Source organism: Scleropages formosus, chromosome 21 (assembly GCF_900964775.1).
Source record: "Scleropages formosus chromosome 21, fSclFor1.1, whole genome shotgun sequence".
In the NCBI taxonomy this organism is placed as follows: Eukaryota; Metazoa; Chordata; class Actinopteri; order Osteoglossiformes; family Osteoglossidae; genus Scleropages; species Scleropages formosus.
This window is the reverse complement of record NC_041826.1, coordinates 18232221-18244575: the sequence shown is the minus strand read 5'-3', so window position 1 is coordinate 18244575 and position 12355 is coordinate 18232221. Positions and strand designations below refer to the sequence as shown.

The window sequence follows — 12355 nt, the reverse complement described above, 5'->3', positions numbered from 1 at the left end:
ACCATGACAAAATTTACAAAAGAAGCAACAATTTTTTCTGTTCCTGAAACAGCAAACCTGTTCATAGAATTATACAAAATCTGAATACATTTGTGTAATTTTGGTCGTCAGACCTTCAGCAGGGTCACAGATAACTAGTTTCTTTGTTGAAGTGTTTACATTCTGTTTTTATTTGTGTATTTTTTTTAAAAAACAACTCTAATGGACTCTATTATAGTCAGTGGCTTCTTTGGGATTTAATTTGGTAAGAATGATGAGCTTGACCATTTGGGTTCTTCTTTTCACTTTTCACACTTGTTATGCCTTGTGTGGTGGCCTTTTGCCAAAAGCATGCATGAGTGTGTGCAGTCTGTCCACTGCAAATGTGATGAACTGCACTGTTTGGAATTGGTAAGATACTCTAAAAGCTACTGTGTGTTTCATGCGTTCCTGATTGTTCTTTTTATTACCAGTGTTGTGTCCTCCCACCCATTGTTGACTGAAAGAATTGTGCAGTGTAATCGACGCTTTAAGAACATGTCAGCGAAAGAGTGGGATATGACGCATGCAGTTTCCTGTTAATGCAGCCCCCCTGATTTGCATACGCTTGTTTGGTGCCGAAGGGCATTTGTGCCAGCGCATGAAAGATGGGGAAGGAAGTGAAATGAAAAAAATAGATTTTTTTTTTTTTTTTTTTGTAACACTGATATTGAAGTTCTCTGGCATAAATTGATTCATTCCATTGAAGTCAGACACTAGGGGTAGTTTCCTTCTTAGCATTTAGAGACATTTGTTAGAGCTCCACAGTTTCTGGGGATTGTGGTAGTCTTTGAGATTGGCATCACTGTTATTCTGAACCAGATTTGCTATTTTGCATAGAGCGAGTAATGCTGTTCAGCTTTGTCCTTTGTGAAGTGAAACAATTCTTTTCCAAAATGTAGTTTTTGTAAAAAGTAACTTTTTGTGCCACAGTTCAGTTACCACAGGGAAAACGGATAAAATGTTCTAAGGTGCTCCATGGACATCATATCGTTAATCCCATAAATTTTTTGGTCATTTCCTAACAGAACATAAAAGCCAGTGCATATTACTGGTTAAGGAAACTGACTTGGTATTGTACACCTAAAAAAGATTATTAAAATCAATTTCTTTTCTGAAGTATCCAAATGAATAGATGTGTAAAATTGTAATTTTAAATAGAACTGTTGGGACAAGTTATTTCGGACAACGTGTGTGTATCGTCCATGTAGTGAAATGGTAATAATAAACATAATGATTTATAGCGTTGCCTTCTTGGGGCATTACTGCGTTTGAATGTTTACTGTTGAGCTTACTGAGGCTGTTGATGTTGGGATTGTGAACCAGGGCCTGTGTTTGTTGTGCATGGACAAATCTGTACACTGTTCAGTTAAAGATGTGCCATGAGCCTGCAGCAAATGATGTAATTATGTTGAAAACAGTCGCAATGGATGAACAAATTGAGGTCCATCGAAATGCAAACAGAAGATGAAATACCTGGACTGTTGGGGAAAAAAAAAAAAAGTTCCAAACATTTTTTGGGATTTTAATTCCAGAATGGGAGGTCAGTAACATTAGCATTTTTGCCCAGAAGTTTCTGCTTTGATGGGAAGGATAGACTACGGTTAAGACTACTAGCATGGCTTGGAAGTGCTTTTTAGCTTTGATCTACTTTTCTCCCTTAGCAATCGACAACCTGTAACAATGCAGAAGTCATATTTTAAGGAAATCTTTTATGAGGGTGGGAGTAGGAGGTGGAAGAGCATCTAGCGTAGAGGCTTACTGGTCTTTGGGAACCGTGGTGCACATGCTGACATTCCCCAATTCAGTCACTACACACCTTGTGGAGCTGCTGTCAGCTGCAGACTCTCACCGAAGCAGGTTTAAAACAGATGACCTCCACCTCTGTTACACTGCGTTCTGTAGACTTAGACATGCCCACCCACCAAGGATAGGGAGGGCTTCTTATCTTGGGTACAATGCAATAAGGCTGATAGACACTTTTCCATGTACTGTAATAGGTCCAATGTTTTGCAGGCTAAATTCTTTTGTTTTCTCACTATTGCAGGTCACTTTTCACCCTGGAAGACCCCTAAACAGGTAAAAAAAAAAAAAAAAAATAAATAAATAAAAATAAATAAATAAAAAAAAAAAATAATAATAAAACAAAACCCTTGTCTTCCAAACCTGAGCACGTCCTCCTGCTCTGTATGACTTCACTCCAGCTCATATATTAACCATAGCTGCAGTGTGCTGCTGGTTGTGTTTAGCTGCATTTTCTGACTCCTCTTTGACTCATGCATTAACCATAGCTGCAGTGTATTGGTGGTTGTGACTCCTCAATGACTCATACATTAACCATAGCTGCAGTGTACTGGTGCACTTTAGCTGCTGTAAGTACCTATTTTTTGTGGGTCGTTGGGTTCCCTTCTCCCTTTTAGCAATGGAGGGAAGGGACAAGAATCTTGGTCATGGCCTGGCAATAGATACAGCGTTTCTAGATTGGTCCCAAGCAGTGAAGGCTGTGGTAAACCTCATAAAACTTCTGTGCTCTTATATTGCAGTGCTTCAAAATTGTCTGTTCAGAAGTACAGGCTTCCCTCGTATAACGAGCTCATCTGTTTGTGCAGAGAATTGTTGTAAATATTAACTCTTAATTACCATTGATTTAAATGGGGGAAAAAAATATTCATTCCTGAGCCACAAAACCTTCACCATTTTTCCCACAAAACATGCAGAAATCCTGCCTTTTATAACTGCCAAATAAGCAGAAAATCTAATTTACGGCAGTGTTCAGAATATCAGAATGCTACTTAAGATAATTCCAATAATTGTTTTAATTGTAACACCTCTAATCCCTCTCTGCTCGCTGTTCATAACATATAATTTACAATAAATTAAAAGTAAATCCAATCACAAGTTAAAGATTTGGCCTTTGACACTAATTTTAGTTTTAAACTGATTGGTAAGGCTTGCATGGTGGTGCAAAGGGTAGCACTGGTGCGTTACAGCTCGTGAGTTTGGATATGCGTGAATTTTTGTGCATAGTTTGCATGTTGTTGCCGTGTTTGCATGGGATTTCCTCAGGTGCTCCGGTTTCCTCCTATAGAAGACAAGTGTTTTAAAATGATTTGGTAACTCTAAATTGCCCATAGTGTGTGTGTGTGTGTGTGTGTGTGTGTGTGTGGGGTTGCCCAGTGATGGCATGGCATGGCATTTTGTTCAGGTGGTAGCCAGTCTCACACCCTGTACTTCTGGAATAGACTCTAGACCACTGTGACCCTGTGTTGTGCAGTGGTTATTGATAGTGGATGGTGAAGCTTTTAGTGTTTTCTTAAAAATTTTTTGCTTTAGGGCTCATTATTATGTCATGAAATGGTTTTACGCTATGAAAAAAAGTCAGAGCTGTGAGAGATGCTTGCCAGCAGGCACACTGCCAAAAGACATCTGAGATGTGTGACAGAAGCCACACCCCGTATGGGGGATGCTGTTCACTCTGTGTGGTGCTCAGCATTACGAAGACTCATCGTTTGAATTGAAGTGTCTTTTCTGGTTAGGCGTTTCTCATAAACGTGCGTTGATGGCTCATTATGCAATGTGTAGGGTTTAAATTATTCGCTCGTAAGTGTAAATTTTACTCATATGAATGCTCATTATGCAAGGGAAGACTGTTTTAGTTGCAGCACATTTTGCTCACTTTTGTGGTAGGAAGAAAGACTCGGGACGGTCAGACACTCAGATTGCAGAAAAGTTCATTTATTCACGTGCACATGGGTGAGCCTCTTGGAGAGAGTCACACCCCAGCAGTTAAGCAAGCAAATATTTATACACATTCTAGGGCGGCTCTTCGCAAGGTTGGGTGAGATACATGTTTTGTTTCATCATCCAAAACAGGTCAAGGTGCCCCCCAATCTCCCGTCCTTTCACAAAAACACTCCCAACAGTCGCCAGTGTTATCACTCTCAATACGCACAGTCTCACAGGAACTACGGAATTCTGTATTCCTCCCGATATCCTATGGGAACAAGCTGACACAGAAAGGGACAAGCTGGCACCAGACTGCTGCCTGGAATGTGGCGCTTTCTTGCATAGGCCGTTTCATTAGACAGATGTTGTAATGCATAAACATATAGACATACCAAAGCTGTAGAATCAAATTTTCATTCCACACCTTACATGTCAGGTACACAATAACTTTTTGTTTTATTACTTCTGTTATTTTTATTTGTCTCTCTGATGCCTTTGTCCAAGGCAGCTTATAGGGGTAGGTTAATACACTGAATGTTTGAAGTGCTGCACATTGTCCATCCTAGACTGCTTCAACCAATCTAGCGATTCTGCATCTATGGACCCAATGCTTACTTGGCATGCTTGGAGCAGTCCATCCGTTTCTGTTCCCAAGGGAACTGGGAGCTCATTCAGACTGGAGTGCTCTTGAAATCTCTCTCCTTTCAACCATACTGAGAGTAAACCTGAGTACCTGAGCAAGTGCTGTGTGTGTTTGTGCCTTCTTGTATTTCATTTTTGGGTTTTGATTTGATCTATTGCTTGTTCTTATTACATGGTTTCAATAACAAACTTTTGTTTAGATCCAAGGTCTTTGTTTCAACTGTGTGTTAGAACTTGATTGAAGCCCTGAATGAGTTTGCCAGGCCCCAGAGCCTAGATGTAAAATGTACATCTGTCAAATATAAGAAAATGATGCCAGTCTGCCTTTGCTGTTGTGGAGGATGCTGTGAGGAACAGGAGACTTTTGCAGGTTTTTTGGGGTTCACTTTCCTAGCCAAGACCCTCTTTCCATACCAACCTTGATTTTTATTTATAAATAAGTAAAAAAGAACCATTGTGAAACCAGAATGGGAGCAGCCGGAAATCGCATGTTTGCAAGGATGTAAAGCAGAGCATTTCAAAGCCCCCTCTTCTGAGACGGCAGGAAGTGGAGCCTGGAGCACAGAGCCCAAGTGCAGCCGCCCAATGGCCCGCCAGGACCTCCTGTCACCGATGCTCCTTCATCCTCTGTCTTTTGCAGCAAGTTAGCCTGGGGGGCAAGGAGGAGCTACGACACAGTTCCTCAAAGCTGCATCGAGAGGGAGCTGCTAGGAAAGGCTGCTGTTCCTATGCTTTAGGGACCAAACAGGAGTTGGGGCTGGATGGACGAGATGTGTGTTATGCCCCATGCCAACCAGCAAACCCACATTCGCTGCCGGAAGTTTCCAGTGAGAAGCCGTCACACCACACCAATTTTGGCCCCTGCTTTTGTTTTCATGTGGCTTTTGAATTTCACATCCACCCCAGTATCCACCATCCCATTAGTGTTAGGTCTTTGTTACCACTAGTTTATGGGTCAGACTGAATGCAGCCTTAATACCTTGATTTCTCTCTTCACATCTTGTTCTAGTTGATTCCAGTACAATCTGACCATTGAACAGTTTTTCCTCTCTGTGGCCAGAGGTGACTGCAGTCTTTGTCTGGAGCCCCACTGAGTGGGAATCAGCATCTCTGAGAATAAATCCTTGCCCCAAAGGGTGACCTTCTGTCCAGAGAATTTAATGTAGAAGCTGAAGCATGGTTGAAAAAGGATGTAGGTGTTTTTTTTTTTTTTTTTTTCCCCCCCTTCCCCCTTGGCTCAAGCCTGAGCTATAGCATGGTATTTTCAGAGATTTTCAGACTTCCATCATATTGGGGTAGTTTTCCCTCCTGCTGTGAGTACAGCTCGCATCACTGCAGTGAGCTGAGAGGCAGAAACGTCCAGAAGTGAACTGAACAAAGACATCAATCACAGAGAACACCAGAGCAGACCTCTGGGAACTGGAAACAAACAAGGGTACATATCCGCAGGGCCAAAATTTTCCATTTCTGCCATTATGCTGTAGTTTGACTTGCTCCTTACTATTATATTTATTTGACACCTTTGTCTGAGTCAACTTACAATGCTGTTTTTACAGTTCAAAAGTGTGAAAAAGGTAGAAAAAATAAAGATCAAATTGAGGATGAAGTACTAGTACCATAGTTAACACAAGGTCAGATGAGGGTTAGATGGGCACAGTTGCCTGGGCCAAAGTAGCAAAATCACACTTTTCAAAATACAGCTAAGATCACAGCAAGATATGATGAAAATTATGATAAAGTGACAGAGAACAGTAGATGCTGGATACTTTCAAGGTTATGAGTGAAAAAATGGGTCTTCAGAAAGTGGATTTGCAGTAAGACCAGAAGGTAGTTGCGTATGGAGTGTTTCTGTGTTTGCTACACTAACGCACTAAACTGGAGGGACTTTCAAAACTTTTTCCATTCTTACTTCATCTCTATTTTTGCCTGTAACTATTGCAGTGCTCATGTTTTCCTGTGGTACTGAATGTGATTGCTCTGCCAAGACCACCAGTAATCCAGCAAGTTGTTAGGGTTTGTATTTTTGCCCTGACTGTTAATCACAAGCCCATTTTAGCCAGCGTTTGGGGTCTCCTCTCAGCAGGGAGAAGGCTTTAGTCATCGTGCCCAAGCCAGCTTATTTGCCTTTACATCACCCATTGATCTCTCGACTCAAGTAGCAGGACCCCTGCTTCTCGAAGAGACCCTTGGTGGAAGAGGAACAAAGACTTTTCTGGAATCACAAGGCAGCCCCAAACTGTGGGAAACTGAGTTGTGGTGGGATTTTGAATTTGCGTTGCCCAGGCCACGAGTCATGTTTTCAACTGGTGCTGTCAACACAGACAGGGCATGGAAGGTCGGTGACTCATCACAGATCTGCTCTGAAGACATGAAGACTGGAGATGATGCACACAAAGCATTAAGCTTAAGTAGAAGCATCCCCACATCCTTCTCTGTCTGCTGTAGGATTCCAAGTAAAGGTTCCCAGCTGCTCACCCTATGCAGAGGCCCCCCTCTGGGACCAGGGGTGCAACCATGCAAGATGGTCACTGAACGAATGCCGATGTGTTCACAGGTGCTGGAGCAGTGGGACCTCCAGAGCAGCCCGCAGACCAGTCTGTCTGCCCCTGTGGTCCCTCACAGCGTCCCCTTTCCAACACACCACCTGCACAGGGCCTCCATCCCTGACTCTACCGAGGGCTTTGACCTGAACAAGCCTGACCCCTATGACCTCTATGAGAAGTCCAGGGCTATCTATGAGAGTAGGCGTAAGTAACCAACCATCCCACCACTTCACATTTATGTTGAAGTTTTTTCTACTCCCCCTCACTGTGAACAGGGCACAGTGTTTTCTGTGCATCTGCATTCATATTTGTTGCCTAGTAATGGAGAGAAGGCAGAGAAAAATGTTGAATGTGTCTAAAGGTGGTGTTAAGGTCCAAAAATGTGCTTTGTTTACAGTAGTCCTCTTCCATTGTCGGTAATTGTTCAGTCACATCGCTCAATGCTTAATTCCTTCAGCCAGTAAGTTTTGCAGTACTGTGTTGTCACCTCAGTCTCCTTTCTTTAGAGTTCTTGTTTGTAAGACTTGGAGCTGTGGAGGTGTTGCCTATACCACCAAGGTTCTGCCCTTACTCATTTCGGTCATCTACCCACTGATACTGTGGCATCTAAATGGTATCGCGTACAAAGCAAGCACTCAAGAAGGCCTCCAAACCTCAGTTGAGATGTCGCATGGGTGGAGGCCATCTTTGGAAACTCTGCTTTCTCTTCTGATTCTCCAAAAGTTTGTACAAACCTTTCTCGGAGTGGATCTGAGGCAGCAGGGTTGTCCCTTCAGCTTTCTTCACGCTCTCCGACCTGGAAATTAAAGCCAGTGACTTTTGGACTTAGAGACTAGCAGTTGCCTTTTCATCACTGGCTTCTATCAGATCTGTTACATGTTTTGCACCCACAAAATATGAATATTTCCCCACCCCCCTTAAATCTCAAATCAGTGTTTCTCTTTATAGTTCTTTATGTAAGGCCGTCGTCTTTCCAACTTCCTGCTGCTGTTTCAGGTTTTTCCACAACTTTGTTCTATGTGTTGTTTTGGTGGGGGATGACAGACGTGCAACTGACAAACTCCAAGAAACTAGTTCTCTACTGGCAGGCTGGCTCAAGACGAGTGGACCTCTTTGTTACATAAGGTGACCTTTATGAAGGACGACAGGTCTGTCGGGAGCGTTCTGGTTCAGGCAATTTGCAGCCCTCGTCCCCCCCACGGCACCCCCACCAGCGTTCAAACACATCTCCTAGTGTCCCGGTCTTTACTGCAGCCAGCAGCCTAACGTGTTAAATGGTGCTTTCTGATAGGATCAGGGTCAGCCCTAGGTCAGCATGACTGGATTTAGGAATGGTCTGAGTGGTTTTGCCATTGCTGTGCAGGAATACTCCTTTCCTACCATAGTAATGAACAACAGGCTGCACTTCAGTTCTGCCGTAACGTGGCCTGCCTTGAACTCTGACAAAGCAGAGAAAGTCTTTTTTTCCTTACCATTTCTTATGCAATGTTTTCATCTCACTTCAGCAGATCTCCATGCTCAGAACGTTGTGTAAAAAGAAAGAAATAAGTAGGACATGTCATTTCAAGTTGAAGACAAAAATTTATGTCGCTCAGTGCAGTCCAAGGCTCTAGTTACGCACTTCACATTGCTGGTGCCCCTGTTAGTACTGCGGTAATCTACAGGCAGCTATTCTCCTTACCCTGGTATTAAGCGGGTAATGGCAGTGCAGTACACCTGCATGACACTGTGTTGGTCATTATAATGCAGCTGACATTTGCCTTTTTGAGGACAGAGATGAGAAACTGACTTTCAGGGAAGCAGGTGTTCAATTAAGGGTGTCCTTTGTGGCACAATGGCCTCAGCTGGGCCTTGGCTGCGGGCGCAGGCTGGTCTGGGTTAGTGCCCTGCCAGCGATGTCATACTGTCTGCTTCCTACCACAAAGGACATGTGTGTGTGTGTCACACTTAGGAAATGGACTCTCTATGTTAACTGGGGCTGTGGTGTGCTGTATGTGGGTACTGTGGTAAAACATCAGGTGTTTTTTTGTGAGAACACCCATCTGTGTAAATGTTGTCCCTAGCAGGTTAAAAAAAAATGCCCTTATTATTTTTTGCTGAATCTTGAAGGTTTATTAATGATTTGAGTGAAAAACAGAAAAATCCCAAAACCTTGAGAAGTATGAAAATGAATTACACACTTTGACTTTGGTCAAATGAATTCTGGAAGTTGAACCAATTCTTGCAGAACCTTTTCTTTTAAGTCAAGATAAATGGGCTGACTGTTAAAAACCACATATCCATGTTCTCTTTACCTAATGTCTGTAGTGCAATCCCTCACTTGTTCTTTATAGCATAAAATCTGGTTTTCTTTCTCTGAACAAGTTTCTGCATATGCGGTGAATCTTCCTGTGTTGAAATTCTAACATTAGAAGTTATTAGAGGTGAATGGAGTTTCTATTTCAGGTGTTTGTTAAACTTCCAAAGAGCAAATAGTGCTTCCTGATGTGACTGTGTGTGCAGTTTATGGTGTGAGCACTTTCATCCCTTGTTCAACTGTTCTTTTTAACGGTTGTTTCCTCCCTTTCTCGATGCAGAGCCCGGCCTGCCACGGACAGCCTTCCGAGTGGATTCCGCTGGCAAGTACCTGCAGGCCTCATACACCTGTGCATCGTGTACACCTAGATATCAGTTAAACCTACAGACCAATTACACCTGCTGTCTGTCACTCCCAGCACCTAAGTCTCCAGCTACTGTCCCACTCTTCTTTGTATTGTCCAAAGTTGCAAAACCTTTTCATTGAGACACAAAAGGAGATGAGTAGTGTGAGCTTTTTTGTGAAAGTGCTGCCGCTGTGCTCTGCGGATCCACCAGGGCCAGATTACCAGGACATAGATGTCCACCTGCGCCGGCAGAAGTCTGGGTTCGGGTTCCGGATCCTTGGGGGAGATGAGGCAGGACAGCCTGTGAGTCCGGAGACCCGTGACAAGGCTCGTATGAGACGGGCTTAAAACCCTGTCGCTTTTGTTGACTAATCCACCCCACCCTGGAAACAGTAGGTAGCACCAGAAGCATGATTTTCTGAGAGACAGGAGGAGGTAGCATCTGCATCCAGTTACTTCATTAGTGTTGTGTAAGCTAACAAAGAAGTTAGTGGTGTGATGAACTAACCACTAATCTATGGTACTTGTACTTCATTCAGTTCTTTCCATGTCCAGTATATTTTCCTTTTAATTTTCACATTTGTTCTTTACTCGGTTTACTGTAAACACCATTGTTTTCACCTCCTTCTCCCTGATCCGCATAGATATTCTTCATTCTTTACCTTTGACTTGATACTTAACATTTCTAGGATTCTCATGCTGCTTGTGGTTCTTGTAAACAGATCCTGATTGGAGCAATCATTGAGAAGAGTCCAGCGGACCGAGATGGGCGGCTTCGTCCAGGGGACGAGCTGCTGTTTGTAGATGGGATCCCAGTGGCAGGGAAGACACACCGACATGTCATTGACCTGATGCATGGGGCTGCCCGTAATGGTCAAGTCAACCTGACCGTGCGGAGGAGAGTTCAGGGAGCAGGTGAGAGCAGTTTGCGCTCAGAAGTTTGTTTTAATTTCCAGCTTTTCATAGTTTAAAGGGCCCTTGCTGGATATCATGTCTCCAGCTGCTGTTCCCCCTTCTTCAGCAGTTTGCCGTCGCAGTCCTGTCCCTCAAGATGTCTGTAAGGCCCAGGTCAACTGCTGCTAAGATATCACATCTCGACATTTGTTCAGAGCACTGGACATATTCTGTTTTCTGGAACTTTCTAGTTTATCCTCAGACTTCCTCGATCAGATCGTCACTGCAAAGAATTCCCCGGAAACACCAGCAAAGGTGTTCTTTATGGTCTTCTGGCTTTCTCCAGATTTATTGTCCGGTTCACCAGCGGAGGTGACGTGTGAACACTGCTGATAACACTGCTGGATCTAGCAAATGAGCAATGAACACCATCCTGTGAAACAGCACGTCCTTTTCAGCCCTCCCAGAACACTCCTCTCAGCACCCCCATGCCCCTACTGCTTTTCCTCCTCCCCAACAGGTTATTTCCCTCAAACACAGGGCTGTGGGAATGCCAACTCACCTCGTAAAGAGATTATCACACACACCCCCTCTCAGGTCTCTTCATTAGTGCCTGTCAGCTCCCCAGCTGTCTGTCTTTGATGCCCCTGATATTCCTGTTATGGAAGTTGGCTCTTATCAAAGGTGAGGTCATCCAACATGACTCATCCCCTCTGTATCCCTGTGATGCCCTGATTCTCTGCTGGTTGGTTCATTGAAAGAGATGTTTTGGGAAATCAGGAAAACCTGTGCTCGGTGGTGTCACTCCGTTTTGTTACCAATAGAATCGATACCAGTTACAATAAGCTCTGGAAAACAGAGACTTATAATTTGCTGATCTCTCTTATATATTGTTGTCCCTTATATTTAAATGTTATGTAGGTTTTTATGAATGATTTTTATTATATTTTCACATTTTTATTTTTATATGGCATGGAGTACCAATCACAGTAACTAACAGGGATTTAAACTCCTTGGTTCGCCCATACATCAGCCTGACCGCTGATCCACACTCTGTTTGGCTTTGATTCCCCAGCGCCACCCACAGGCGAGCCATGTCCTGAGAACGGCCGGAGCCCAGGCTCTGTGTCGACACAGCACAGCTCTCCAAGGAGTGATTTTGCTTCGGGCTCATTTCCCAGCAACTGCGGTGGTGGCGGCAGCGGAGGCAGCCCAGCTCCTCCCCCAGCCGCAGGCGCTGGCCCCAACCCCCCAGAGGTTACCCCACCCCAGGGCATGCAGACCAGCGACGTTGTTATCCACCGCAAAGAGAATGAGGGCTTTGGGTTTGTCATCATCAGTTCGCTGAACCGCCCAGAGTCCAGCGTGACTATCAGTGAGTATCCCCATTACTTGGCAGTCTGTTGAGAATTCCTTGTGGCCCTTTCTTCAAAGTGCAAACCTCAAGAGCTACGGTCTCTATATCCTCAAGTTACTTTACAGTAAGCCATCAGTTTTTCTGGAAAAAAACCTTTGAAAAGGACTGGCTTCAAAACCATGATGTACTTGACCAGTTAAATGATGCTTCTTGACTCTTTGTGAACCTTTCTTTCCATATCCTCCATCCAGTCAGTTCAGAATCGTTAACCTGGATGGAATGCCAGTCCATCACAGGAAAATCACACACACACTCTGTCTTCTCACATGTGCATACACTGTGGGCAGAGTTACCAGTCAACCTGAGATCAGTGTCCTCCCAGAGGAAACCCACATAGATCTTGGGAGAACATGCAAAATTCACAAAGGCTGAGTTGGATTCACACTTGCACCCGAGTAGTCCAGGCACTGCGAGACAGCAGTGCTACCCGCTGCACCACCATGCCATAGTACTTCCATACATTTTCTCCCAAA

At 43.9% G+C, this 12355-nt stretch overlaps 1 protein-coding gene across 13 annotated transcripts in view; it reads left to right on the top strand.

Moving 5' to 3' along the window:
- The window catches only part of magi2a (membrane associated guanylate kinase, WW and PDZ domain containing 2a), a 132270-nt gene that overhangs the window by 107284 nt on the left and 12631 nt on the right, over positions 1 to 12355 (top strand). For 9 of the 13 annotated variants that reach the window (XM_029247208.1, XM_029247206.1, XM_029247205.1 and 6 more), the window contains 6 exons: positions 2066 to 2097; positions 6941 to 7133; positions 9506 to 9547; positions 9783 to 9898; positions 10294 to 10486; positions 11541 to 11840. In XM_029247208.1, the coding sequence (XP_029103041.1) occupies positions 2066 to 2097; positions 6941 to 7133; positions 9506 to 9547; positions 9783 to 9898; positions 10294 to 10486; positions 11541 to 11840 (876 nt within the window). The remainder of the gene's footprint in view (positions 1 to 2065; positions 2098 to 6940; positions 7134 to 9505; positions 9548 to 9782; positions 9899 to 10293; positions 10487 to 11540; positions 11841 to 12355) is intronic. The other 4 variants (XM_029247209.1, XM_029247207.1, XM_029247216.1 and 1 more) reach the window with 2 other exon arrangements.